The following is a 27,819-nucleotide window of genomic DNA, read 5'->3' on the forward strand; positions in this document are numbered from 1 at the left end:
TGTAATAGACTAGGCCTACTCATGTTTCATGATAATGCATTCAATTTTTTGGCCTTGCATAAAAAGACAGGTTGTTGCCTCATTATTGGATGACAAATAAGTCATATTGTCAACTTTGTTGAAACTCGCAGGTCAATCTCGCAGGTCTACTAGATCTCTTCAGATATCTCTGACTAATGTCACCTATCTTTTGCTTCAGGTTTCAGTTGAAACCAGTAGTCTATTAGGTCTAGCTAAAGCCCACCCTCTAACCGTTTTGAACTCAGTCACTGTTGTGTGAACATTTCCATTGTAATAAGGAGAGCATGTGAACATTCAGAATGAAGAAATTCTATTTTGTCAGGGCTCAAAATATTGAACAGTTATAATTTCAACTTGAAAAGGCTATGACTGATAAAACCCTGTTTTTGTTCTGTATAATGTCCACAAAATTAGGGTGCTAATACCACTGGTTTACGAATACAAATGTCCATTGAATTCCAACAGGGTCCTATTAATTTCCATGTTAGAAAAATGGTTGGATCGAATGACATTCTGTCTGTACAAAAACGAGAAAGGAGAAAACTCCCTTGTTATGTCCAGGCGAGGGCGCTAGAGCACCTTATCCACTTCACACAGCCTGAGAACTGAAGAAAGTTTTTCAAAGACACACACGTGACGCCAGTTGTAATTTTTGGTACATGTTTTTTCCGTATAGAGAAGGCTAGATATCGGCCAACAATTTGATCTTGAGTCCAACAATAACCAAAATGGTCTAGTCCTTTTTTTTGGGAGACGTCTTCCATTTTTGTATATGAATGTGGCGGATGCTGTCCATTGTCACTTGCCAGAACAGTGCAATCACACACTGCAGACACATATTCACTATTCACATGCTGCATGGATAAGATTGTCGGCCACTTCAAGCCTGTGTTTGTGTGTGTGTGTGTGTTTAGGCGTATGTGTGTGTAGCGTCAGCGTGTATGTGTAGGCGTACTGTGCATGTGTGTGTGTGTGTGTGTGTGTGTATTTGTATGTGAGGTACAATTTTTGGGGATGTGAATATGAGTATATCTGTGTGTCAAATAAATACTGTATACTGACATTTAGGATGGCAATGCTATCCCGATGTTTTGCCTGTGCATGTGTCCTGTATTAACGTGCATTTTTTTAATACTATAGAAATGAGATTAAGCACTTGTGTATGCATGCACGTTTTATATACTGACTAATTGTGTTACTGGATATACTGTGTGTGTGTTTGTGTGTGTGTGTGTGTGTGTGTGTGTGTGCAGATGGCTTTGTAACATAGCACCTGATCTTTGTAAGTCATTCACAGAGATGAGCAAACATCACAGCCCTCGGAGCAACCATAGTCGGCATGTAAATAACACACATTTCCATTGCTTCTGTTTAAGTTGAAAACAAAGAAAGAAGGAAAGAAAGAAAATAACATATTTACAGACATCTGCCACATTTACTAACGTCTCAAACGCCTTCCTCCAACATCATATTTGACTTTGTAAAGAGAATAAAATAATAAATATATTGGGAACATCATATTAATCATAAAGCACAGATTAATAGAAAGCAATAATTGTGATAAGGGACTTTGCTTCAAAGGTAAAATAGCTGTAAATCTGACCAAATTAACTCTACCACAAACTTTTTAAAGACACAATATAAGGTTAAACTGTGAAGTTAAACTTCAAGTTGCATTCATACGCAATACAATTCGTTCCATCTTAAATATATAGCCTGTATTAATTCATACATATAAAAGTTAGCTGAAAATACTTTCATTTTATTAAATCTAGATGGAGGCAGAATCTGTTCAAAGGTTGCTTAAAAAGTTAGAGAGCAGAAAGCTCTCCAAAGGCAATCTCCTTTAACCATGGATGTCGAACATTAATTTTCACTTTACATCAACCACAGCAACCAAGGACCAGTCTGATTTGACCCAGTATACTGTACCACCACAGCAAAATATTGGACTGGGACCTGGTAAGGGTAAAAGGTGATATACCAAAACGTTTGGACTAGTTAGAGGTTAGATACTATGCTGATTCTGTGACTCAAAAAAACATTTTCAAAGTGAGGATGTTAACTGGCTATTTTGTCTTGGGGTAGTAAGAATGCCTTATAGGGATATTGAATGTTGTGTGTTTTTTGCATGACATTGGGGGACAGTGTGAGGGGTATGAATAGGTCTACTATATTGTTGTATAAATTAAAGTTGTAGATAAATCCTGGATATTGATCCAGTTGGTGTTTGTGTGTGTATGTGTGTGTGTGGGGGGGTAAGAGTAGTGTAGATTGTCGATGGCTGTGTTTGGATTGGAAGGGGTTGTTGTGCAGGTTTAACTATTCTGTGCCAAACTCCAGTGTAAATTCTACATCTGTACGGAGATGAGCATTTTTGCGCAGCGGCCTTAAGAATGAGCGGCCATCTTGAGGTGGGCGCCTTTAAGTGTCCAGCAGCTGCTTGAGCGCGCGCTCGATGTTCATGCGGTGGCCAACGCGCGTCACCCCCAGCTCGGCCAGGTCGTCCTTGGTGAGCGCGGGCAGGTGCGCGCCCTCGATCTCGTGCTCCAGGAAACGCTGGCGGTGCTCACCCAGGCCGACGCTCTCCAGCCAGTCGCCCACGTCGTACTTGTTCCAGAGCGCCAGCGGGCGCTGGCGGAAGGGCCGCAGCGCCATGAGCGGCCCGCCCAGCACGGGCGACGGGCACGGCGAGGCGCAGGGCGACGGCGAGGGCGAGCGGCTGCGGGCGCGAGCGCTGGCGCTCCGCATGACGAAGCGCACCTCCTTGGGCTCCGTGGGCAGACTGAGGCTGGACGACTTGAGGATGGTGTGGTGGTGGTGGTGGTGGTGCGGGAGGTGGGGGCTGCTGCTGCTGCCGCCGCCCCCACCGCTGCCGAAGGTGCGCACGGGGCCCAGCGGCGTGTCGCCGCGGTCGGGCGTGGCGCCAGGGCTGGGCGTGCGGCGCGTCACCGGGTAGCGGGTGCCTGGGCGGATGGTGAAGGTGGTGCCATAGCTGCGCTGGGAGATGGTGTGCAGCTCGCCCAGACTGCTGAACAACCTGAGGAAGAGGAAAGATTAGGCTGTAGAGGGATTATGACGAGACTCAAGGGAAAGGGACAATTAAAGGCGCAGTCCTTGATTCTAGCATAAGGTCGTTCATATTCTAAAAGCATTGTGTTGATTGGCTGGAAACCTGTGCGGATCATAATAAAGCACTGCTCCTTTAAGACGAGTTAGACAGAGGGAGACAGAAGGAAGACTTTGAGAGAGTGTAAGGGGTGTTACATTATGTACTAGGGTACAAGCTGTGTGTTAATATGAGGAATTCATATGAATATAGGTTTATGTACACTAAAAAATGCTTAGCAAATTCTACACTTCCCAGTCAAGTAATTTTCTTGCAAAGTCACTGTATGTGAATGTGTAGTGACAAGTTAATGTGTAATATCATTGTCATAACTGAACTCAAAGCAACAAGATGACTTGTCTGGGTTTTTTGAGAATGCTAGTCTGTTTTTACAGTATAGTTACCGTGTAGCTGTGTCCATGTGAATTTGCTTAAGGAAGAAATACAGTAGAATACGAAACAAGGAGGGGGGAATGGAGACCACAAGTACAGGGCATCTAAAAATAATTGTACCTCTGATCTTTACATTGAAATTGTTTCTAAAATAAGAAACTTTAGCTTGAGTCCCCTGCACACAGAGTACTGTGTGTGTACATGTGTGTGTGTGTGTGTGTGTGTGTGTGTGTATGTGTTTGTAGTGTGCTTGATTCCATTTCTACAACCGACTGAGAATACGGAGGACTTAGTTTACATTGCACAAAGAGAGGATGCAAAGCGAGCAGGGTATTTAAAGATGCTCCGCATCTTCACATAGCTCCATTAACATACCGCAGTGGCATACTTAAAACCCTGTAAAGCTTTTCAGAGAAAAGACGGCAAATGACACACACACACCCCAAAGGCAGCTTTGCCTGCTTACACAGACAACCAACGGCAGCATTTACACACGCATGGAAATATTACAGGGGTCTTCTCAAGGCAACCGGTTTTCAGATGCTGATTTAAAAGCATTTTTGAGAGTCTTTTGACATTCAGATTCTGAATGCTGCCATTGTTGGTGTTTGTACAGTAAGTCAGACATTACCAGGTGTTGGGATGTTTTAGAGGTGAGACATTGGCCTGTTTTTCATGCAGGTGTCAGTGAGGGAGAGTGTAATTGTGAAATTGCATAATAGCCAAAGAGAAGGAACAGGTTAATGCCCACTCTGAGTTTTGGTTATGTTTACTCATGCTTGGTAAGGAGCTTAGTGGTTATTGGCATTTGTTTTAGTGGTTTTAGACCTAAGCTGGATAAAGAACCTGGATTTTACCCACAGAGCTAAAAACCTACGATTTACTCTCTCCGCTCCTCTCCTCACATCTGCAAGAAGACAGAGAGGGACACAGAAAACCAGACGTTAACCAGAAGACGTGCGTCTCTGAAGATAACTCAGGAATGCTACAACAAATTGGTGTGTTAGCCTTGTACGTGTGTATGAGTGTTTAGTGTTCATCCATGGTAGCATTTGTCAGGTGGCAATGTTTAAACCTAGCTTGTGTGATATGAGGTGTGCTTTTTTTAAACTATGCAGTGTGTTTGAGAGCAGGAGTGTGCGTTTTTAAACTATGCAGTGTGTTTGAGAGCAGGAGTGTGCGTTTTTAAACTATGCAGTGTGTTTAAGAGCAGGAGTGTGCGTTTTTAAACTATGCAGTGTGTTTTAACAGCAGGCGTGTTTTAGCGATAGCCGTTTCGTCGCTCACCTCGCCCCTCCCACGGGCGACCTCCTGCCGGGGTCGAGCGCGGCCCCGACGATGGGCTCCTCCCCGAGCGAGTGCGAGTCCTTGCTCAGGAGCTCAGCGCCCATGGCCGCCGGCCGGCCCTCGTTAGCTCCCCCTGCGCCTCCTGCCCCTGCACCTCCTCCTCCCCCCTCCTGCTGCCCGGCGGAGGAGCCCAGGCCGCGCGGCTCTACCTCCCCCCACAGCTTGGAGCGCCGCTGGAAGAGGTACCGGGGCCGGCCAGGCGTGCCCGTCCCGCCCTGCACCTGGGGCAGCAGCTCGCTGTCGGACGACTGCTTGAGGAGCGGGTCACGCATGAGCGCCGCCGGCCGCCCGCGGCCCACCACGCACTTGGGCTTGGCGTGCGCCGAGTCGGCGCTCTCCGACGACAGCGTGGACATGCTGGACACGGTGGAGACGGTGCTGGTCGTCTCCAGGTGCGGGTCCTCCACACCCGAGTCGGTGGCCACCGAGTCACACTTGCCCCCTGGCGCAGAGGCCGAGGAGGTGGCCGAGGAGGTGGCGGTGGCCGCGGCGGCGGAAGCCGGCACGGGCCGGGGGCTGGAAGCGGCGAGCGCCAGGGTGGCTTTGATGGGCGCCTCTTTGGCCATCAGGCCGTTGGCGAAGGGCTCGGGCGGTGGGACCAGGCCGATCTTGCGCAGCTCCTCGCGCGTCTCCTCGTCGCTGGACGACAGCAGCGCCGGCGGCAGGGTCACGGTGTACGGCTCGGCCTCCTCCTCCGAGCTCATGGTCATGCTGCGTCCTGACAGGATGGCCAGGGGCGGAGCCGGGGAGGGAACACGGACCGAGGTCGGACTGTGCTCGGTGTCCGTTAGGCTGGAAGGGGCGGGTGTTGTCTCCGGGCTCCGCCCCGAGGCGGGGCTGCTGCTACTGATGATGATCTCGCTGGGCGGCGGCGTTTCGATGATGCTGATTGGCTCGTCCCTCCAGGACGGTGGTGGCGTGGCCTCCACCGCGGTCGGCGTGGTCGCCCCTCCTTCCGTCTCTGGCCTCTCCGTCCCCCGGCCCTGGCTGGGCGTCGGCGATGGGGACGGCGTGGTGGGCGTGGTGCGGCCGCTCAGGGCCCGCTCTCTCGCGGCCAGCGCCAACGCCAGTGGCGAGGACGGGTCCAGGGGCCGGCCGGTCAGCGGGTGGATGAAGGTGGAGCCGCCCGGCGGCGGCCCTGGCGAGAGCATGGGGGCGGGCGGCGGCAGCTCGGCCAGCTCGTCCATGGAGTGCGACTGCGAGAGCAGCGGCGCGGTCTGCGGCTCGGTGGCGCCCCCTTCCACCGACAGGAAGACGCTCGGGCGGCGGCGCGCGCCGGGCGGCGTGATGCGGGCGCGCTCCGACAGCACCTGCTGCTGGAACTGCTCCGCCCGGCTGCTGTGCGGGATCCGCGACAACGTGCCGACGGGAGACGGCTCCCGGATGATCACTCTCTCTTGACTGCCCCCTCCTCCCGCGCCGCCCTCCTCCACCTGGCCCTGCTTGACCAGCGGGCTCTTCCGACGCTGGGGCTTGGCCGGCGTGTAGAGGGTGCTCAGGCGGCCCACGTTGGCGTAGGGGTTCTCCACGCCGGACGTCCGTCTCCTCCCCCGCTCCTGCAGTGGCTGCTGGGAGTGGCCAGAGGTGGGCGTAGCTGGACGGGGAATGGAGGTGGGCTCGACGGGCAGGTGTGTGGTGTCCTGCAGGATGATCATGGAGCGCGCTTTACGCTGCCGCTCCGTCGTCACCGGCCCGTGCAGCTTGGGCTCCACGCCTGGGCGGAAGCTCGAGCGCGTTTGATTGGCCGCACGCGACGGAGGGGGCGGGGGGAGGAAGGCTGGGGGTGGGCCTGAGTCCATGTAGTAAGAAGTCGGGGGCGGAGGGGGTGCGGTTTGAGGCGGGGGTGGAATGTGGTGGAAGCTGTCCGTCATGGAAGAGCTCCGTGGAAACCGGTGCTCTCCAATCAGAGCGGAGATTCTGTCATCCTCAGGGGCACCTGTGTGAAACATCTCTGCATGTAACACGCATGTCACAGCATTGAGATTTATGACATTCATTACTTTGGAGATATATTACAATTATTACATCTCTGGGTGGAGATTAATGGCACGTATTATTAAGGAAATTTATGTTACAATCACTCCAATTATTTATTGTATTTATTGACCTATATATAGGCATAGCCTTCTATGGCAAAATGTATCAGCCTATACTTGCAAAGATCAGTGAACTAGGCTGCACATGTAAGTTGGTAATATTGAAATCTGGCAGCATGGCACATATTCACAAACTAACTATAAGTGGGTTATGACTGGCAGGCCTATCTAAGAAAAATTCCAAACCACTGGCAACATTCTGCTCAGCTGTAATAGGCAGCCTTGCTGTGTGGCACAGACTCTGTTTTCTGTACCCATGAGTGTTAAAAGCTGTCACCTCAAGAGATGTTTCACTCCCTTCTGTGAGAAATGCGATTTGTGGGTTCAAATAAGGAATTCATGAGTGTGTGTGTGTGTGTGTGTTTACCGAAGGATTTTGTTCTGGACATTCCTCTGGGCAGTTGCATGTGACTCTTATCCAATCCCAGCTGCATCCCAGAAGACGGAGACATTCCTTGCCTCTCCAAGAGATTCTATTCAAACAGCAGAAATGACAGAACATACATGCAATATTCAGTAAGCCCTCCTTCACAGAACTCTTTCTGTGTGTGTGTGTGTGTGTGTGTGTGTGTGTGTGTGTGTGTGTGTGTGTGTGTGAGAGAGAGAGAGAGAGATAGAGAGAAAGAGAGAGGGCATATGCCAGGGTGTGTGTGTGTGTCCGCTGTGTATATGCATGTGTGTGTGTGCCGTGTATGTGCATGTAGTGGTGTGTATGTGTGTGTGTGTGTGTGTGTGTCTTACACTAATCTCTGCCTGTGTGATTCTCCGGCTGATTGGTCTCTGCTTGACGGTGGCAGCGCGAGAGTCCGCCTCCGAGGGGCGTGGCCTCATCACCACCACCGGCTCCTTACTGCTCAGCATCTCATCCAGCTTCTCTGCAGGAACAAAGCACATATTTAGCACACTCACACACACACACTTAACACACACTCTCACACACACATTTAACACACTCACACACACACACACACTTAACATACTCTCACACACATACACTTAACAAACCCACACACACACACTAACACACTTTCTCTCTCTCTCACACACACACACACACACTAATTTAACACTCTCACACATTGGCTTGACACATTCACAGACACACACTCTCTCTCTTTCACTCACTCTCTAACTCTCTTTCTCTCTCTCTCTCTCACACACACACACACACAAACACATACACATACAAAACATCAATATACACAGATCTACCAAACACATACACTTAACAGACACAAATACACACAGGTGAAAATCCATCAAACACTGACACACACACTTACAATACTCATACCAGACATGCTCATACCAGGCAGTAGTTCCAAAAGCATATCAACCTGTGGGTAGTTCTATCAGCATGTGTTATATTTCCTCTAGTGATTATCACACATTAATCATTGAGGTGATTACTGACACACTTATAGACATATAGATACACCAAACATTACATCACACCATTCTTGGACATGCTCATAGAAGCTCCAAAACCAAAGGATAATGTCAACTCTTCTCACCGCATACTCTGTTCAAATGAACATAACTGAGCGAACCCATATTAGTGCAAATTCAACAATGACAGTTCACAGTCCACACCTAAAGTTTAATGCAAAATTATCATTCACCAAACATATATTCATATCCAAAGATTCAGAACAGCCCTTACAGACGATAATCAGAACACAAAAACACAATGTGACGTTCACTTTAAAACAAAGCTCCACACAAATGTTAAACTACATCTGAAACAACAAACACAGAAATGATATACAAGATGCTTGACACAGTCACACATAAACAATTGCACCACATTGACATAATAAGCACACAATCACTTCACATGACACATACATATTCAATACCACACAAGGCTTTTTACCATAAGGATAGTCATCCACCACTACAAACCAAACTATATGTTCAAAGTCACTAGGCACTCCAGAGACTGGGATGATATGACAAAATGATGTCATCCATCTCATGATGATGATGTCATTAGCACTCACCCCCTCTTCGCCTCCGCATGGATGCTTGTGGGTGAGAACCAGGGACAAATCTTTCTGAAAATGCTCATAGTAATGTATGTGTGGCTGTGTGTGTGTGTGTGTGTGTGTGTGTGTGTGTGTGTGACCCGTGTGTTCATGTGTCAGTGTGTGTGTGTGTGTGTGTGTGTGTGTGCGCCAGTGTGTGTGTGTGTGTGTGTGTGTGTGTGCCAGTGAGCATATGTGAATGTGTGAGTGTGTGTATGTATGTACGTTGATGTGTCAGTGAGTGTGTTTGTATGTATGAGTCTCTGGGTGAGTGAGTATATTTTGGGGTGAATGAGTGTACGAGTGTGTAGGTTGCCTATGAATCAAGGAAAAAAGCTTGTGTATAGAATGTGTCAAAGAGTCCATCCAAATTTTTGAGAGAAAGTGTATGCATGCATTGTGCATGGGCACGTGTCTGTGTGTATGTTTGTGTGTGTGTGATTGTGTGTGTGTGTGTGTGTGTATGTTTGTGTGTGTGTGTGTGTGTGTGTGTGTGTGTGTGTGTGTGTGTGTGTGTGTGTGTGAGTGTGTGTGTGTTTGCATGTGTGTGGGCAGATAGGCCTGTGTGGGAGAGAGCGTGGGAGTGTGCTGTAGGCTGACATAACAGTGACAATGTGACAGAGGGGATGTGTCATCAGAAACAGTGGCCTCCTCTCTCTCCCCAGTTCCTCCAGTTTAGTGGTCATGTCCTTGGAATCAAGGGTCATGCTGTGTGTGTGTGTGTGCGTGTGTGCGTGTGTGTGTGTGTGTGTGTGTGTGTGTGTATGTGTGTGTGTGTGTGTGTGTGTGTGTGTGTGTGTGTGTGTGTGTGTGTGTTTTTCTTACCCAACTCCTCCAGCTCGGCCGTCATGCTCTTGGAACGCAGAGTCAGGCTTGTGCTGGGGTCTCTCTTTGGGGGAGGTGGAGCTAGGGGTGCAGATCGATCAGACGCACACATAAATGGACATTTACATCTTTGCTCTCCCCTTATATTCAAAAAAGTTTGACAGACTTCAACACAGCTGTTTAATACATGAGTAATTTAATCAAGGACATTTTCAACATGGCAAAAACCTGATAATGTAGATGTATCAGGCCGCTGCTGATAGAATATCAGTGTCTTATCTCTTATCTCTAATTAAGACTTGGCAAGCTCTGAGCTGAGCCGCAGTAGCACTCTCACAGAGCTTGGCTCCCTGGTGTTATGGTCATATTGGCGTGATAATGATATAATCATAGGTGGCGCATCAATGTTTTGTTTGTTCGGCACTCAAACACATAAACACACACACAATCACACAGCTCCTGCAGTTGCTTGCATGCAAACACACTGACATCATTCTCAAAGACTACCTATTGTGGCTAGCACCCCACCTCCCCCCAAATTACCCACATACAAACATACACATAAACAAACACACACAACTGGTTATGTGTATACAACTACACACAAGTCGCCCCCCCACACACACACGCACGCACACACACCTTTTTTGCGGACTACATCTCCGGTATCTGGTTTGCGAGACACGGACACAACTTTCATGACCAGCCTGCTGCCTCCCTGTCGGATCAGAGACACCACCTGTCTGTGTCCAACCTTCACCACGCTCACGCCATTCACCTGGAGAGAAAGAGAGAGAGAGTAAGAGAGAGAAAGAGAGAGAGAGAATTTATTTGATCATATAAGTACCTTTGGAGTATTATGTAACATGTATCTTTACATGCCATATTATGGCTTTAGCCACAGTGAATCATGCTGATTTGAGCATGAAGTACAGAGGTCATGTGAATGTCAAGAAGGTTTAGGGAGACTGGGATGCAGTGTGACACGTTTTTTGACACAACATTTTGTGCAATGAGACAGTATATATATACACAATATATATAGTATATATTGTAGACAAACTCATAGAGATGACCAGATGTACCACAAAGTACAAAATATGACCGCTGCTCAGTCCTGTACTTTCTCTCCGCAAAAATAAATCACCCTTGTCAATTTGCTTCAAACTTTCTACCATGAATTGCTATCTATTCATAATTGTGTGGAGATTCTCTTTACCTCAATCAGGAAGTCGCCTGTTCTAAGCCCCGCCCTCCAGGCCACACCCTCCAGGTCCACGGATTCCAGGTATTGGAGGGCTGGAAACGCTGGTGTAGGTGTGAACTCCTCGATGGGTGTCTCAGCTGAAAACACACACACACACACACACACACACACACACACACACACACACACAATGACTCAAACACAAACTATGAATTCCTACTCCTAACATAGAGTTTATGGTTTTGTTGTTGTGTGTTTGCATGTGTTTCTATGTTGCATGTATGTGATTGTGTTTTTCCAACCTTTCGCTCCACGTAGGACGAATCCAAAGCCCTCACTGTCTCTCTTCTGTAGCGTGGCACTTTTCTCCTCAATGACATAATCACTGACCAGAGACACAGACAGATATCAGGGTGCATTTTCAAAGGTCAGCTTCAGAGGTCACAGGTCATATATAAGATCATGTACATGATAATATTGTTTTCCTCTCCCACACTTATGTCATTTAGATTTTTTTTCTAATGACATAAGTAAAATGACAGATGAAACAGAGAAGAGAGAGAGAGGGAGAAACAGAGAGAGGGATTAGGAGAGAGAAAGAGAGAGAAAGAGAGAGAGGGGGGGGATACCTGTAGGAAGTATAGTTGTCATAAGAGCCCACTGTGTAGTGCCTGAACAGCCTCTTGGTCCGATCCTCCCTTGTTTCTGCAATGAACAAATAGTTAAACCAGCCAAAATAAAGAGCATGGCATAGTGCCACTTATTCTATAAACCTCTCCTATTTTCATACTGATTTATTCAAATCCATCAAGAAAGTATGTGTGTGTGTGTTTGTGTTTGTATGTGTGTGCACATGTCAGTTTAAGAGGCTGTTTTGTATGTACGCCCGTGTGAAGTGAGGGAGTGGTTGATTTGTTTATGTGTGTGTGTGTGTATTTGTGTGCGTGCGTGTGTGTGTGTGTGTGTATGTGTGTGTGTGCCTGCATGTGTGTGTGTGTGTGTGTGTGTGTGTGTGTGTTTGCGCGCATCTGTGTTTGTGTATGTGTGTGTGTGTGTGTGTGTGTGTGTGTGTGAGTGCTCTTACCTAATCGTGGGTCAAATTGTCTCATTTGGACTTCCTCCACGCAGTGTGCAGGAAACCAGCCGGTCCTTCCTTTAACTGACCCCTCCCAGAAGCCTCCCTCTCCAATACTCATTACTGAGAGACACACAGAGGGAGTCACACACACACATACACACACACACACACACACACACACATACACACACACACACACACACACACACATACATACAAAAACACATGAACACATATGCACCAAGACACATACACACTCACACACACACATAAAAATGCACAGAGACACAAACATAGACACACAAGACACATATGCACACACACACACACACACACCTACATAGAAAAACACATGAACACACATACACATAGCAGAAACATACACTCACACAAGAGCGTATACACTAAAGCACTCATACACACACTTACTGTAGTACAAAAAAGACAAAAAATCATTCATACAGTGGTGCCAATACACCCCTAGGCTCAGAGACAACACACGCGCACACACACACTCATCAGACATTGTATTGGTCTATCCACATGCAAATACATACTTGACACGCAAACACAAGGCTACACTTCCAGCAGGAGACAAAAGGTACAACAAAGACTATTGAGGAAGGGAAATCACACCTAGATACATCCAAACAAATAGATGTGGTGCACACGCACACACAAACACACACACACACACACACGTACATACACACACACACACACGTACACACACACACGTACACACACACGTACACACACACACACGTACACACACACACGTACACACACACACACACACACACACGTACACACACACACGTACACACACACACACACACATACACACACGTACACACACACACGTACACACACACACACAGGCACTAACCCTTGACTCTCTCGCCGCGGTTGAGTGTGATCTCGCCCTCTCCCAGTGGCGTGTACGAGTTGATGGCGATGAAGGTGCGGCCGGGGACAGCGCTGTAGAGTCTGCGCTTGGGCCCGCGCGACACCGCCGGCGGACTGGGCTCACGCTGCACCGGGCTCCCAGGACTGGAGAGAGGACACACACACACACACACCAGTTATTTACTGAACAATACACACACCCATGGAAAACCACATGCACACACACACAAGTGTATGAGGACTTGGATCCCTATGCACTGGACTGAAGAGAAAGACACATGCACATATTCACCAGTTATTCACACACCCACACAAGAACACACACATACACACACACACACACACACACACGCACACATACTGTATATAAATAAGCACATTAACATACAAAACCACACACAACGCTACACTCACAGTCACAGACAAAGAGGTGCATTTAAAAAGGTTTTAATGCAGCTTGTTGATTACATAAGACCAGCAACACTCACAAATGGTTTGGAAGCGCACACACACAGGTCTTATGAGAGACCTCACGTATGAGAGCACATTCCATCAGCCTCATTTGCATATTTCCTTAAACTTCATTACAATCTATGGGACTGGCCCAGCACTTCTCTTTGCATGGCTTCTGCTTGTTTGCATGACTACTCATAATATAATATAATATAATATAATATAATATAATATAATATAATATTATATAATATTATACAGCATTACCTCATACTATATAATATAATATAATACAATATAATTTAATCTGTATAGAATTGAAAATACACATACTGCCATACTGTATTTAATGCACTACACTCTTCCCTGTACATACTATTCTATTTGACATCGCCCTGGTTCCTCTCACTGCCCTAAGCGATGTGTCACTGTCATATTCCATGTATCTCCAGGTCACTTCGAAGTGATAACCTTGCCAACATCTGCTCACTAAAGCAAACTTTCCCCACAGGGGCCTCTGTTGGGCTCTGGAGCTGCCAATCTGTAGTGAACAAAGCTGATTTTATTGCTGCTTATGCTAATCACCTACTGTATCTCTGGAGGTCTTGGCTCTCACTGAGACCTGGATCAAACCAGAACATAATGCTACCCCAGCTGCACTTTCCACAAACTACACGTTTTCCCTCCCGTACATCCAAAGTTTGTGTAAAGATAAAACAAGTGTGTGTGTGTGCGCGTGTGTGTGCGCACGCTTCCTGAGGAGGCCGTGGGGTGTGTTTCCTGAGGCTGTGTGTGTGTGTGTGTAGGTGTATGTGTATATGTGTGTGTGTGTGTGTGTGTGTGTGTGTGTGTGTGTGTGTGTGTGTGTGTGTGTGTGTGTGCGCGTGTGTGCGTGTGTACAGTACGTGCGTGTGCAGCATGTGCGCTACCTGAGGTGGCCCCGGGTGTGTCTCCTGAGGCTGCGCGTCTGTGAGGTCGCCCCCTGCTGACTGCGCTGCTGCGACGGTGACGTCTCCTCGGCGTCCAGCGGGGGCAGGCTGCGCAGGGAGGGGGCAGGCGAGGGGGCGGGCAGACTCTCGTCCAGAGCGTTGTCACTGGCCGAGCGCAGCAGGGCGGAGCGACGAGGGGAGAGACACCCACTGGACCCACCTCTACGCCTGGAAGAGTAGGAGGGGCTCTCCCTGAAAGGCACTGCAGAGGATGGGGAGGGAGAGAGAGAGGAATAGGAGTGAGACAGAGGTTTAAAGGAGAATGTTTCTCGAGGTCACCGAGTACTGTCGGTACATGAGCCCCCATGTTTATGCCCCCAGAGTGTAGCACTTATACCCCCAGAGTGTAGCACTGCAGCTGCAGCAACTCAAGTTGCGCATAGAACCGATTGTTTTCGTTTGCTTATTTCGAACCAGTATTCGGTGACCGCACTCGGTGACCGTACTTCGATAGTACTCGATGACCTCGAGAAACAGAGATCTATGTGAAAATTCACCGGAATTCTCCTTTAACGCTTGTTTAACACTTGTTTAACACTTTAGCTGTATTCACACCCTTTACATCTTCATCCCCTTAAAACACACGATGCTGGAGAATATCCAATATGCACACTTTACTTGGATAGTCCGCTTTAGACTATGTACATATGTTCAGAGTAACAATCTGTTGACACTCTATTAATTACATTATGGTTAAGGTTAGGGGTTGGATTTGGTTAAGGTGATGTCAATGTACTAAACAATTTTACATACTGAACTTGAATCACAACAGAAGATCTGTTAAGTCTCTGTTGACGGACTATCCAAGTGAAGTGTTACAAGACATCCTATTATATCCACATGTAGGCTAATACATCCACAGATTATAGGAATTTAAAGGGCAGTCAATATTCTACTTCATAATTTGAAAATGATTTGTTCATCGTCTGAAACCCTACACAACAACCCCCAGATAGATAGATACAGTAGATAGATAGATAGATAGATATATAGATAGATAGATAGATAGATAGAAAGGAGATAGATATAGAAAAACAGAGATAGGGAGGTAGAGAAAGAGAGAAGGAAGAGGTCCAAAGACAGAAAGAGACAGAGAGAGATGGACAGAATTCAAAGAGAAAAAGAGAGTAAGCCCCATTCAGACTGCTAGCGACAACGGACCATGGAAAGGTAATGCGATTACAGGCAGAATAATAATTTGTGATGTGAAACGTTGCGTGACAAAGTTAAAATAAACTAAACAACAGACGACAAGCAAATCACCAACAATGGGTACACAGCTTAAGAGTAATGGACAGAGAAAAAGAGGGAGAAGAGAAGAACTAAAAAGGGAGAGGTAAAAAAGTTAGATCAGATACTGATGCAGTGATTGCAGTGATGGACAGATAGAGGAAAAGATAAGGAGAGGAATTGAAGAGGGGCACATACAAAGAAAGATGGATGTAGAGGGGTTAGAGTCGATATTAATAAAGTGATTGCAGTCACCAAACACATCATGTGATGGGAACCATGAGATGAACATCACAAGTCCACGTACCGACATCTGAGGGTTTGTGAACCTTTATGATCTCTGCCAGGTCAAAGTTTCCTGCAATGATGGCGACCTGTTGAGAGTGAGGTCCGCACATTAGTCCAACACAAACTGCTCAAGCACACACACACACACACACTCTCTCTCTCTCTCTCTCTCTCTCTGTTTCTCTCTCTCTCTCTCTCTCATTCCCACAGGGCTTGTCCAAGCTTGTTTCAGAGATCAATATATCTTATGAGGTGAAATATGCTGTCAAGTCATATTTGATTGATAAGTAGTCAATAATGTGTGATTGGAAATGAGACCAGTAAATGTAATCTTCAATTGTGAGTGTGATTGTGATTACGTTATGTAGTAAAATCAAGTGCAACAAACAATTGATAATGTACAGTAGCACATTTTTTCTCCACAATAAAATGCTGTCTGTTCTGCTTTTCTTTTACCTCTAGCTCACCTGAAGTAATGTCTGGTAGTTGTAGCCATAGATAATGAAAACCTAGATACCGCATTCGAGTTCTGTTAGGTGGCATACATGAATGTAGCCGCCATATTGCTGGTGGCAAACACCTTACTGTCTATGGGCAAATCGCCAGCAATCAGAGACACCTATTTGACCATCATGTCCTTAGGAAGGCTCTGGCCATTTTGGACTGATAACCATCCCCTCTACAGAGAGTTTGTGCTTCTACCTTCAGGTAGAAGGTATAGAGTTCCCACCCATAGGACTAAACATTACTAACCTTCTTTGTATGTACTACCATTAACATGCTGAATTTGCTGAAATGATGTCACTTTTTCAACCTTCTGCTTCTTTGCACACAGGACTTTTGGACTGTTGCTTATCTTGGCCTCTCCATGTAGTGATCTTGCACTGTATTATATTTCATGTACTGGTCCTTGTCTATCTGTGTTGTAATGCTGTCTCCATTGCTATTTATTATCTTGCGTGTTGTGTCGTTGGTTGTGTGTTTCTTAATACCTGGCTGCAACTTAATTTCCCCCTGTGGGGTAATACATTTGACTTGACACCTCCAGTTATTGTTTCCCCCACCATGATGGTGGCGTTTTCGTTCGTTCTGGAGCCCAATGCGGTATCTAGCTTTCTAATATTTATGGTTGTAGCATTTTTCAAACCTCTGTCTCACCTGAAATGCTGTCTGGTTGTTGTAGTTTTTGATGTCCTTATTAGCTCCCCGAAACAGCAGGACTCTGGCACAGCCATCCTGAGGAGGAGATGATGAAAGCAGAGGCAGGAAGTCAGAGAGGAGCAGATCTGAGAAGCGTAAGATACTCTTGAGAATTTGGACAACCTGAAAGTGTGAAATTGGCCAGCTCTCTCTGTGAGTATACTTGGGTGCATTTGAATGTGCTCAGTGTGTGTGTGTGTGTGTGTGTGTGTGTGTGTGTGTGTGTGTGTGTGTGTTTGCGTGTTTGTGTGTGTACCTGGTTGTAGAGGGCACACAGGTGCAATGCTGTGTTTCCTGAGGCATTTTGGGCACTCATCTCTGCTCCATAAAATAAGAGGTGTTCCAGGTGCTGCACGTTTCCATGGCGACAAGCCTGTGGAGACACACACACACACACACACACACACACACACACACACATATAGTATATACGGTACCTCAAGTGAGACCAAATCTCTGCTCTTTTATAAGAGATCAAAAAACATCTCAAAGATGCAGTCAATGAAGTAATTGCTGCGAGAGGTCTGTGGTGGTTTTGTGTGTCTATTTAGTTTATTCACTAGATCTGACAAGACCATTACATGTTTGCTAAATGAAGGTGGGACATCACAATGTATGTCTGAAAGATTGTGTGGATCTGTTTTTCAGCCCTGGGCAAATAGCGTTATGTCTTCAGTTGGAAAACTCCTTACAGAGAAACCAAAGTATTGTAAACTTTGAAAGTGTAAAGAGAGCTTACAAGGGCTGTTTCTGAAGGCAGCGCATTGCCTTACTTCGTGTTCCAGTAGCGTCAAATCAGTGAGCACGTTCAACTTCTTCTAGCGTTGTACAGATCTGGCTGAATGTGATGCATGTTTGAATCGAAGAGTCAACCGGATCTGTGCAGCGCTGCAGAGTGGTATTTTGAGCCTTGTCAGTGCTGTGAAAATAGCGATTTATTTTGATGTGGCTCCACGCCCAGCCCACTGCTACAGGCATTTTGTTGCTAACGCAAACAGTGGTCTAGCTCAAAACTCCTCCGATTAACGTAATTATGCTCCCAAACGAAAGTTTGAACTCGTTATCATCCATAAATAAACCCCAGATTGTTTTAACTCCTGATCTTTCCTTTAAAGGATCTGTATGTGCACAAACCATGCAGTGTGTGTGAGTGTGTACTGTATGTGTGTGTGTGTGTGTGTGTGTGTGTGTGTGCTTGCTGATGTTGATACCTGATGGATTTCCTGCCAGCCGTTCTCATCGCTGTGGCCCAGCTGGGCGTGGTCATAGAGCAGCAGCTCGCAGCAGTACGGGTCTCCACCCACCATGGCACTGTGGTAGAGGGGAGTCAGGCCCCGGCTGTCCTTGTAGTCCGTCGAGGCCCCCAGGTCCAGCAGGGTCTATACGAGCACGAAACACACACAGTGGCAATTAAGCATCTCTCTCTGTATCTCTCTCTCTGTGTGTGTGTGTGTGTGTGTGTGTGTGTGTGTATGTGTGCATAGATATGTGAGATATATTATGAGTATACGTTTGTGTATAAGTGTGTGAGTGTTTCTGTGGCACTATTGATAAATGGAATTGAAATTATCTGCGAGTTCCTTCATTTATAAAATCCACTCTTTGATGTGTGTGTTTGTCGTGTCTTTATGTTTTCATGCAAATGTGTTTGCATTCCCTCAGAGACAGAAAAATGGATGATGCACTGATGCAGTCAGTTTTTCTGATGCATTATTGATAAATGACCTATCAATGTGCTTATAAATTCACTCTGAGCTTGATGAAGCCTATCACCGTTTCAAGCTCCTGGAATGTCACCATTTCATGACTACTCATGACAGCGCGTGTCAAACCGATGAACAAAATTTCAGACACTATGACTGTCTGTGTGCTTTGATTCATGTTTCTTGTATGCTGTCCAAAAAACTGACAGCGTCTCAAAGACCAGTAAGCAAATAGAGTGTATAAATATAGCAAGGATTGATCCCAGCTTTTGACAAATAATTTTACCTGTCAGGGTGTATTTCCTGTTCCCTACTTCACCAGATATTTCCTTGATCATTTTACCACGTAAACATCATTGCTGAGAATATTTATGTTGTAATGCATGTACTCATACTGAAAACCATCATTACACACACGTTTGCCCCTTTTGTAGATATGCATTTATAAGCAACTGATTTTGGTTTTATCTTCAAATTAATTTTGATAATGGTGGCAGTGGCTCAAGAGTTACCTCTAGGAGTCGTCTAGCAACCAGAAGACAATTGGTTTGACTGGCTCCTCCTGTGTTGTGAGAATTTGCAGCGCGTTTCTATAATGTTTGTGTTGTCTAAATTTGCAGGGGGGTTGCTGTTGTCAAATCACTGAAGATGTTTTTTTTTTAAGTTGCTTGTGTTTTGCCAATTTGCATGTGTTTTCTTAAGTGGCAGCGCGTTTGCCCTTATCGGCCACGGTACGGAGGAGTGGAAAAGCGGCATATACGTTGCAATCCACCGCAAATTACATTAGAGGGCGGTGAATAGGTGGTGACAGGCGGCGATGAGTGCTGTTTACCTGATGAAGTGAAAGCTTAGTAATATGAAAAGGCATCTGCCCCATAGCTTGTTACGTTGAGAGTGAAATGCCCTGCTGTGTTAACACTCACTGTTAGTGCAACGTGGTTTCTGGACTGTACGGCCTTATGCAGCGCGGTGATGCCATCTCTGGTCCTGAAGTCCAGGTGGGCGCCTCCGTTACGCAGGACCTTAATCAGGTCTGCACAGGAGTCCAGCTGTGCGGCCAGGGTGAGGGGAGACTCTGGACACACACACACACACACACACACACACACACACACACACACACACACACACACACAAACATTTGGCCAAATGTCCTTAGTTGGAAAACAAGGTTGTCTGTTTTTCCACTGCTTATAAATACTAATCATAATATTATAATTAAATATGAGCTCCTCTGCAAACTCATTAAAACTTGATTAGAAGGACTACATATTTTTTTAATCCAACATGAATACAATTAAAGCAAGCTAAGAAACTGAAAACAAGCCAAGTAAACATGCATTTAAACACACACAAACATAAACACACCTATCTGAGGAATTTTCACATTTTGTGCTCTGCAAGTTGGACTTATCAGTGAGGAAAGTTGCTTGATTTAAATAGAGCACGCAGTCACCCTGAACTGAAATATTTATAATGAATTATTTTTTTAATTTCTGAAGTCCTGCTGCTGTTTCAAATCATTTATGCACTATAAATGAGAGTTTGTGTGCCATCCAGTGCAATGAACGTTTGTGATTGGTAAGAGCCAAAACCAGATCAATCAAACCAAGCAATATTATTAACTTAATAGTACGGTAGTAAATATTACCTCCACTGTCTGAATCATGAAAGTTTGGGTCCAGTCCTTTTTCCAGAAATCTGGAGACTTTCTCAATACACCTCAGCTGCACCACCTCCATGAACTTCTTCAGGTTGGCCTACCAGGAATAAAATGGTCACACTTTACTTGGATGGTCTCCTACAGACTACCTACAGATGCTCAGATTGTAAACAATTTGTTTGTTGACACTTGTTTGTTAACAGACATCTTTATTTAAAGTTACGTTAGGAGTTGGGTTTAGTTGAGGTGACATTCAATTGATTGAACAGTTTTAGAGACTGAACTTGAATGTCAACAAATGATCTGTAACGTATCTGTAGGCAGACTATCCAAACAGTTATACTAAGATGATCACAGGAACAGAGGGGTGGGTTGTATGCTACAGGGTCAACTTTTAAAAGCTGCCTTGGCTTAACATTTAATGATGTGAGTGTGAGATGTTCTGCCATCCGAGAAAAAAGTGAAGTATGGAACGACTGCTATTCGGATATTGCTTGCAAAATGTTTGGGTCTTACGCCAAAAGCATGGGAGTTGGCAACCCTGTATATCTGTGTGTGTGTGTGTGTGTGTGTGTGTGTGTGTGTGTGTGTGTGTGTGTGTGTGTGTGTGTTGGGGGGGGAGGGGGGAGGGTAGGATGGGGGAGCTGGCATACCTTGGTGTGAAGTTTAGCCAACTGCTTGTCATCCACGTGGCTTTGTGTGTACACTCGTCTCTTGTAGCGGAACTGAAAACACACACACACACACACACACACACGCATACACACACACACACACACACACACACACACACACACACACACACACACACACACACACACACACACATACACACATGTTCAGAGCATCCTACGATTAAAATAACCTACTTATACATATCTATATGAATGATCTCAAAGCTATCTTCTGAATTGGCTCTGCATACAGCCCTCTTACAGTAGATGCAACTGATTGCTCAAGGTTGTCTGTTGTTTCACAATTTATAATACAATTTATGATCATTTAAATATCAGCTCCTCTGCAAACTCATTAAAACTTAATTAGGAGGACCACATATTCTTTTACTTCGACTGTTTCCTTGTCCTACTTTTACACACTCAGCCTCCAGTGCAATGCATGCCTCTGTAGAGCCCCCGCCCCTTCGCTGTATTGGCTGGATGTAGAACCAGTATCAATGCTAATAAGTACAAACTGTCAAGCCCTTAATGACTCCAGCCATCTGAAGGCCATTAACTTGCTTAAACATTTGCAGTTCAGATTTGTGATGTTGACTTGTAACACTTTAGTTGAAATATCCCCATCTGTCCCCACAATTATCCATCTGTGTGCTTAGCGCACAGCCACGTTTCAGTGGTGCTTTGGACACAAGTGCCTGCAACACAAGTTGTGGAAGTAATGATGATATACATCTGCTAAGCAGACTTTGCATGCACCGGACTGGGTGCATTCATGTGTGTGTGAAGTAATTTGAGGTGTGTGTTTATATGTGTATGTAATATCCAGGGCAAACATTAAAGTAAACCAATGTAGAAATTACCCTTGTGGTGAAATTTGAATGTACTGGGCATTTGATTAGTGCTAAGGAGGAACCCATTTAGTCTAGAATTGCTAAAAAGGGTCATGCTCCCACCAACGACAACAAGGTTACACACTGCAATACCAGGCATCGCTAATATCCTCCTTATTGTTAGTCAGTGGCATCAAAACAGATTTGAAGCCATTATTCTAAGGTAAAAGAACCACAGTGTATTGGTGGTTTAACATGCATTTGTAGTTGTACTTCTTTAAGTATGTAAGACCTATGTAAGTATAAATCTATGTGCAGCATATTTTGTACATGTATGTACAGTATGTGTGCATGAGCCTGAGTGAGTGTGAATGACCTATGTGAGCACTATCACAGTTAGGGTGACCCGGCATGAGGGCAGTTCTACCTCGAGGTAAGGGACCGGGGTGACCGTGGGCATAGGGTAGTCCCGGAGTAGCCTCTCCTCATCCAGGAACTTTCCTGCACGGCCGTTGAAGGCGGGCAAGTAGAGCCCATAGTTGAGCACGTCTGTCAGGCTCTGGGTGAGTGTCACCAGCACGCGCTGCTTACATACCCACACCGGTGCCTCCAGGTCCAAACGCATGCATTTCTGGGGGAGATCAGTGCAAACACACACACACACATACACACACACACAGACACACAAACACACGCACAGAGAGAGAGAAATACACACACATAAATACATCCACAGACACAGGCACCAAAAAATAAAGATGCACACACATACACTCATGCACACACACAAACGCGCGTGCACACGCACACACACACACACACACACACACACACCCCATACACTGAATGTATACACAGTATGAGGTAAGAGGTAGAGACAGTCCACCACTTAAAATCTAATCTCATCTTCAACTCCTGATTTTCATCCTTTTTTGCCTGTTTCAAATTACAATCACTCCTTCACTGTGATTTACTTCTCTATCCCTCTCTCTCTCTTCTCTTGCTCAACTCTCTCTCTCCCTCTCTCAGTCTCACTCACTCCTGTTTCTCTGCAACAGCACTCCCTTTTCAAGCAGTGAACGGCAGCAAGAGATGAAAGCGCTGATGCTTGCATGGACGTTTCGGTGTGTGGGAGTGTGTGTGTGTCTGTGTGTGTATGTGTGTGTGCCTGCCGGTAGGTGTGTGTGTGTGTGTGCGTGCGCACTCCAGAGCATGTGCATGCATGTGTGTGTGTCTGTGTGTGAAGGAGCACTCACTGTTTGCTGCAGGTCAGGGATTCCAATGCGGATGACGGCTGCGTTTCCGTGGAGATCCTCCATGGGATCCGTGGCAGGTTTTTTCCCGGGAGAGGCCCGAATGCTGTCGTCTCCGTGGTTACCGTTGGTAGGGGCGTGCTGTTGCCGCGGCCGGTCGGGAGACTCATGTTTGGCGTCGGCTGGCGGACTCAGAGGCATGCTCTGGGAGAGTGTGTGTGTGTGAGTGTTTCTCAATGTCCTCTCCTCACAACCCTACAAATACAGCACACACACACACACTCTCACACCACAGTCCTTACTATTTTAATCTGTGTGTTGTTCACTCTGCACGCCTTTGGTTGAATTCTCTTTTGGATTTGCATAGCATTTCATGAGTGGCAGTGGTTTGTAGATACATGCCTGATTGTATTTGTTGTGCTTGTTGTATATGGCATAGATTGTGATATAATTTAGTGAAACTCTATTTTTTATAAGATTTTGAATTGGAATGGTCTGCTGTAAACTGCCAGGTTTATAGCTTGTGCATCGCTAAGGTTGAAAAAGTACATCAGAAGTTCAACAGATTTTGAGTGCCATTTCAAGAGAGAGAGAGCTAGAGACCATTGTTGAGAGAGAGAGAGAGAGAGAGAGAGAGAGAGAGAGAGAGAGAGAGAGAGAGAGAGAGAGAGAAAGAGAGAGAGAGATAAAGAAGGGGTGCAGAAAGAGGTAGAGAGAGATGTCACTAGCAGTCACTTAGTTGTGAGTGGTTGCCTTGGAAACTGTAAAACAGATCCTCAAAGGAATAATGGAATTTCAGGGAAGCCTGTGCATCCCAAGTTACCATGGCAACGAAGTGCACTGCTTGTTCGACAGAACTACAGCTTCTTTGGGTCCTCAGAAGAACATAGCTATAAGTCTATCGTACAAGCACATGTGTGTGTACGCACACACACACACGCCCACACATAATAATCATACTAGCCAAGTAGGAAGTTCTCCCTTATGTAACAACATAAATCATGTGAGACTAGTTAATCTGAAAACATGCTGGATTACGATAAAGGGTCAGTATAACTAATCGGTTAGAATACATTATTCCTTCAGAACCTTTAAATAATCACTGCATGATAGTCAAAAACATCTGAAGATTACACATGGCCATTTCCCATGCAAGACCCATTCCATACCAGTGAGAGATCACACACAGTCTGCATAGACTGTCTTACCTTCACACTTCAACCCCCGAAATTGCTAGTCTAATTTTATTTTTATACACTCACAATTGAGTCATCTGCACCTAACCAAACCTCCACAATGCATTATGCATGACTTTATAAAACAAGAATTATTCCATCATCAGGCATGGGTGAGATGGTGAGGCTTTAGCAAGTGCTTCCCCGATTTTCTTGCCCTGGGATCGATATGTGCGAGTTGCATGTTATAGTCACCTTTGACCTCAATGTTCCATGTGACGTTCCCTCCTTAGACCAGGAGTCAAATCCGAGTTTGAGCTTTCCTTACTGTGCCGTTCGTGTTCGTCCAACAACTACATTCCCAGAATTGAAACTCGTCATGTAGTATTCCAACAATTCTCTTGTGGAAAATTCCTTCAGGAATCTCACTTTGTCTTCTTCTCTGGCCTGGCCTCGCTGGTCTGCACTCAGTCTAAACTGAGGTTTCAGGAAGCATCGAGCCCAACCCTGTAGCTGCATATGGAAGAGCAGGAAAGTCCACACGAGAAAGGAAACTAAGACAGGAAAGGCTCTTACCAACATTTGCACACTAGCACCAATCAGGGACACGTCCACTGACTCACTGCACCAATCCCGAAGACTAGGGAAACCTAACCAATAAAGAGACCAATCAATTTTTCTATCCCAGGACACTGTGGACACACACACACACACATACTCTCTCTCTCTCTCTCTCATACACACACACACACATACTCTCTCTCTCTCTATCTCTCTCACACACACACGCACACACGCACACACACACTCTCTCTCTCTCACACACACACACATACTCTCTCTCTCTCTCTCTTTCTCTCTCTCTCACACACACACACACACACACAAAAATACAAATCTCTTTCTCCCAGCACACACAGGACAAATATACTGACCATACAGAAGACTTACAGTCGACACACACTCACTCACTTACATATTCACTCGCACAGACACACACACACACACACACAATCCTACTTCTACACACACACACTACAAACTACTTTTTATAAGTTTACGCGGCTGTTTCTCATTTGGACAGTAGCCATACCACACTTGCTTTTACCTATATTTACACAAAGAACACTCACACAGACATGTCCTGTGGGGAAAAGACTTATTCTCAGCCTAAGGACACACCTATCTTCTAGACCCTTCCATGGGCCTGTTTGGAGGCCCGGCCCTTCTGGCCATGCAATCCACTTCCTGTGATCTCAGCCTCACTTCCTGTCGGGATTGGGACGAGGGTCCTCGGGATGTTTTTACAGGAAGAGAAGGAAGGACTGTGGGCTGCAGATAGCCTGCCTTTTCCTAAAACAATGCATACACTCACCTTCCACACACAACCAGACACCCCCCCCCCCACACACACACACAAAAAACCAAAGCATGATTATCAAGCCAATTAAAGAACACACACTTGCAGTCACAAAGTCACTAGCCGCCAGACACCCTCCTTACTTCATTTCCTGAAATGCAGATGTCCTGATGAATTTGTAATGCTGTCGGAGGTCAGTTGAGCCCATCAACATGAGATCACAGATACTAAGCTATACAACACTAGGAGAGGCTGAAACACTTTAAAGCAAACTCTATCACATACACACACACACACCCAGACAGTAAGCTAAAACATCAGTAAAATCCAATAGCCACCCATACATCTCAGACTACAACCTCCACGTGTGGCTCCCTGAGTCAAACCTGTGATATGTTTGTGTGTGTGTGGGTGGGTGTGTGTGTGTGTGTGTGTGTGTGTGTGTGTGTACACAGCTTCAGAGGGTCCTGGTCTCTAGATGTGTGAGAATTCACATGGTAAGCGCTGTCACTGCATTCTAATACCACTGCACCTCTCCAAGTCCTCGCTCATTGCTATGGCAACCAGAAAAATGGTTCAGTAGGAAACTTTGCCTGCGTTTAAAGGGCCAAGGTGCCAATCTGGAACACAGCACCATCCACAGAAAAAAAAATCCTCCACGGCGATATCAGCTATACCAATACATGGGCATGTACACACACACACTTCAGCGTTCAGGGATGCTGAGGAGTAAATTGAGGGGAAGATTGAGAGAAAATGGGGCAGGAATAAAGAGAGAAGAGAGGGAGAGCAGAAGAGAGCGCTGCAGAACAGATAGATGGGGTGGGAGAGAGAGAGAGAGAGAGAAAGAGAAGGGAAGAGAGGAAGAGGGGGAGAGAAGGGGAGAGAGTGACAGTAGCGTGTGTAGGCGGCAGGACTGTGAAGAACGGCTTCAGTCACGACTGCAATCAGAAGGAAGTGAGGTAGCGACAGGTAATAGGGGTGAGAGACAGGGTCGAGTGTGTGTGTGTGTGTGTGTGTGTGTGTGTGTGTGTGTGTCCACTGATAATCTATATAAGTTATAATGCGCGATGAAGTTAACTACTGTGCACTATTGAATAAATTGAGCTAAAAGTTTACATCACCACCTATGTTCTGATCATTTTTACAGTGCATCATAAAAAGGCATTTTTTCACACAAACAGATACTTGCAAAACTGTCCTCTTGCACTCAAACAAAAATATTTTCACACGCACAATTATGTATACGCTGGTAGGTTCGCTACACAGAATATCACAATAACTACACTCTCTGAAACTGGGAAGTACATGCAGGTTCACACTCTCTCTGCCACACATGCACACACACACACACACACACACAAACACACACAGCGCCGCTCTCTTTCTCTCTCTACTAAATCATAGAAATAGAACTTACCCCACAAGATCAGTGGACATAGAGATATTCCCCATCCATCTTAGCTTCTTCTCAGAGAATCCGTCTATGCCTCTGTGTGTTTATGTGTATGTGTATGTATGTGTGTGTGTGCGTGTGTGTGTGTGCGTGCATGTGTGCGTGTGTGTGGTGTGGTGTGGTGTGGTGTGTGTGTGTGTGTGTGTGTGTGTGTGTGTGTGTGTGTGTGTGTGTGTGTGCGCGAGAGAGAGAGAGGGAGAGAGTGCGCGCGGAGGCAGAAAGACTGTTCTGTTACTGTATGACAGGAATGCTCAGTACAGCCCACTCAGTGCAGGCATGACACACTGACTGGCTGTGTGTGCGTGCGTATGTGTGTGTGTGTGTGTGTGTGTGTGTGTGTGTGTCTGTGTGAGTGGGAAAAGTGAGTGTAATGTGTGTGTGAATGCATGGGTGTGTGTGCATGTGTATGTGTGTGTGTGTGAGTGGAGAGCTCAGTCTCCCACTCGACTGCGTGGGCAAGGCCTGCATCTCTCTCTCACTATCTCTCTCTCTCCCTCCCTCTCTCTCTCTCTCCTTCTCTCTGAACAGCT

General features: G+C 46.0%; 1 protein-coding gene across 10 annotated transcripts; it reads right to left on the reverse strand.

The window, feature by feature from the left end:
* On the reverse strand, window positions 1-27,796 carry shank3b (SH3 and multiple ankyrin repeat domains 3b). 10 transcript variants are annotated; one of them, XM_076296636.1, is made up of 24 exons: window positions 25,656-25,865; window positions 24,729-24,986; window positions 23,302-23,553; window positions 22,473-22,676; window positions 21,192-21,263; window positions 20,527-20,635; window positions 19,799-19,950; window positions 18,384-18,551; window positions 17,429-17,545; window positions 17,131-17,208; window positions 15,992-16,058; window positions 14,395-14,656; window positions 12,993-13,156; window positions 12,110-12,223; window positions 11,655-11,730; window positions 11,328-11,410; window positions 11,038-11,162; window positions 10,461-10,596; window positions 9,819-9,899; window positions 7,708-7,841; window positions 7,334-7,439; window positions 4,811-6,821; window positions 4,401-4,430; window positions 1-3,061 (listed from the first exon to the last, which is right to left on the reverse strand). In XM_076296636.1, the coding sequence occupies exons 3-24, from the start codon at window positions 23,497-23,499 to the stop codon at window positions 2,446-2,448; spliced, it is 5,103 nt and encodes a 1,700-aa protein (XP_076152751.1). In that variant the 5' UTR covers window positions 23,500-23,553; window positions 24,729-24,986; window positions 25,656-25,865; the 3' UTR covers window positions 1-2,445. The 10 variants fall into 10 exon arrangements, with proteins under 10 accessions (XP_076152751.1, XP_076152753.1, XP_076152752.1 ...); XM_076296638.1 differs by lacking the exons at window positions 24,729-24,986; window positions 25,656-25,865 and adding an exon at window positions 27,254-27,796 and having other exon boundaries at window positions 23,302-23,502; XM_076296637.1 differs by lacking the exons at window positions 24,729-24,986; window positions 25,656-25,865 and adding an exon at window positions 27,254-27,795.
* Window positions 27,797-27,819: the final 23 nt, after the last annotated feature.

This window comes from Alosa pseudoharengus, unplaced genomic scaffold (genome assembly GCF_046254945.1).
Source record: "Alosa pseudoharengus isolate Yale_2024_CS ecotype anadromous, Long Island Sound unplaced genomic scaffold, YU_APseudo_1.1 YU_APseudo_1.1_scf_20, whole genome shotgun sequence".
In the NCBI taxonomy this organism is placed as follows: domain Eukaryota; kingdom Metazoa; phylum Chordata; class Actinopteri; order Clupeiformes; family Clupeidae; genus Alosa; species Alosa pseudoharengus.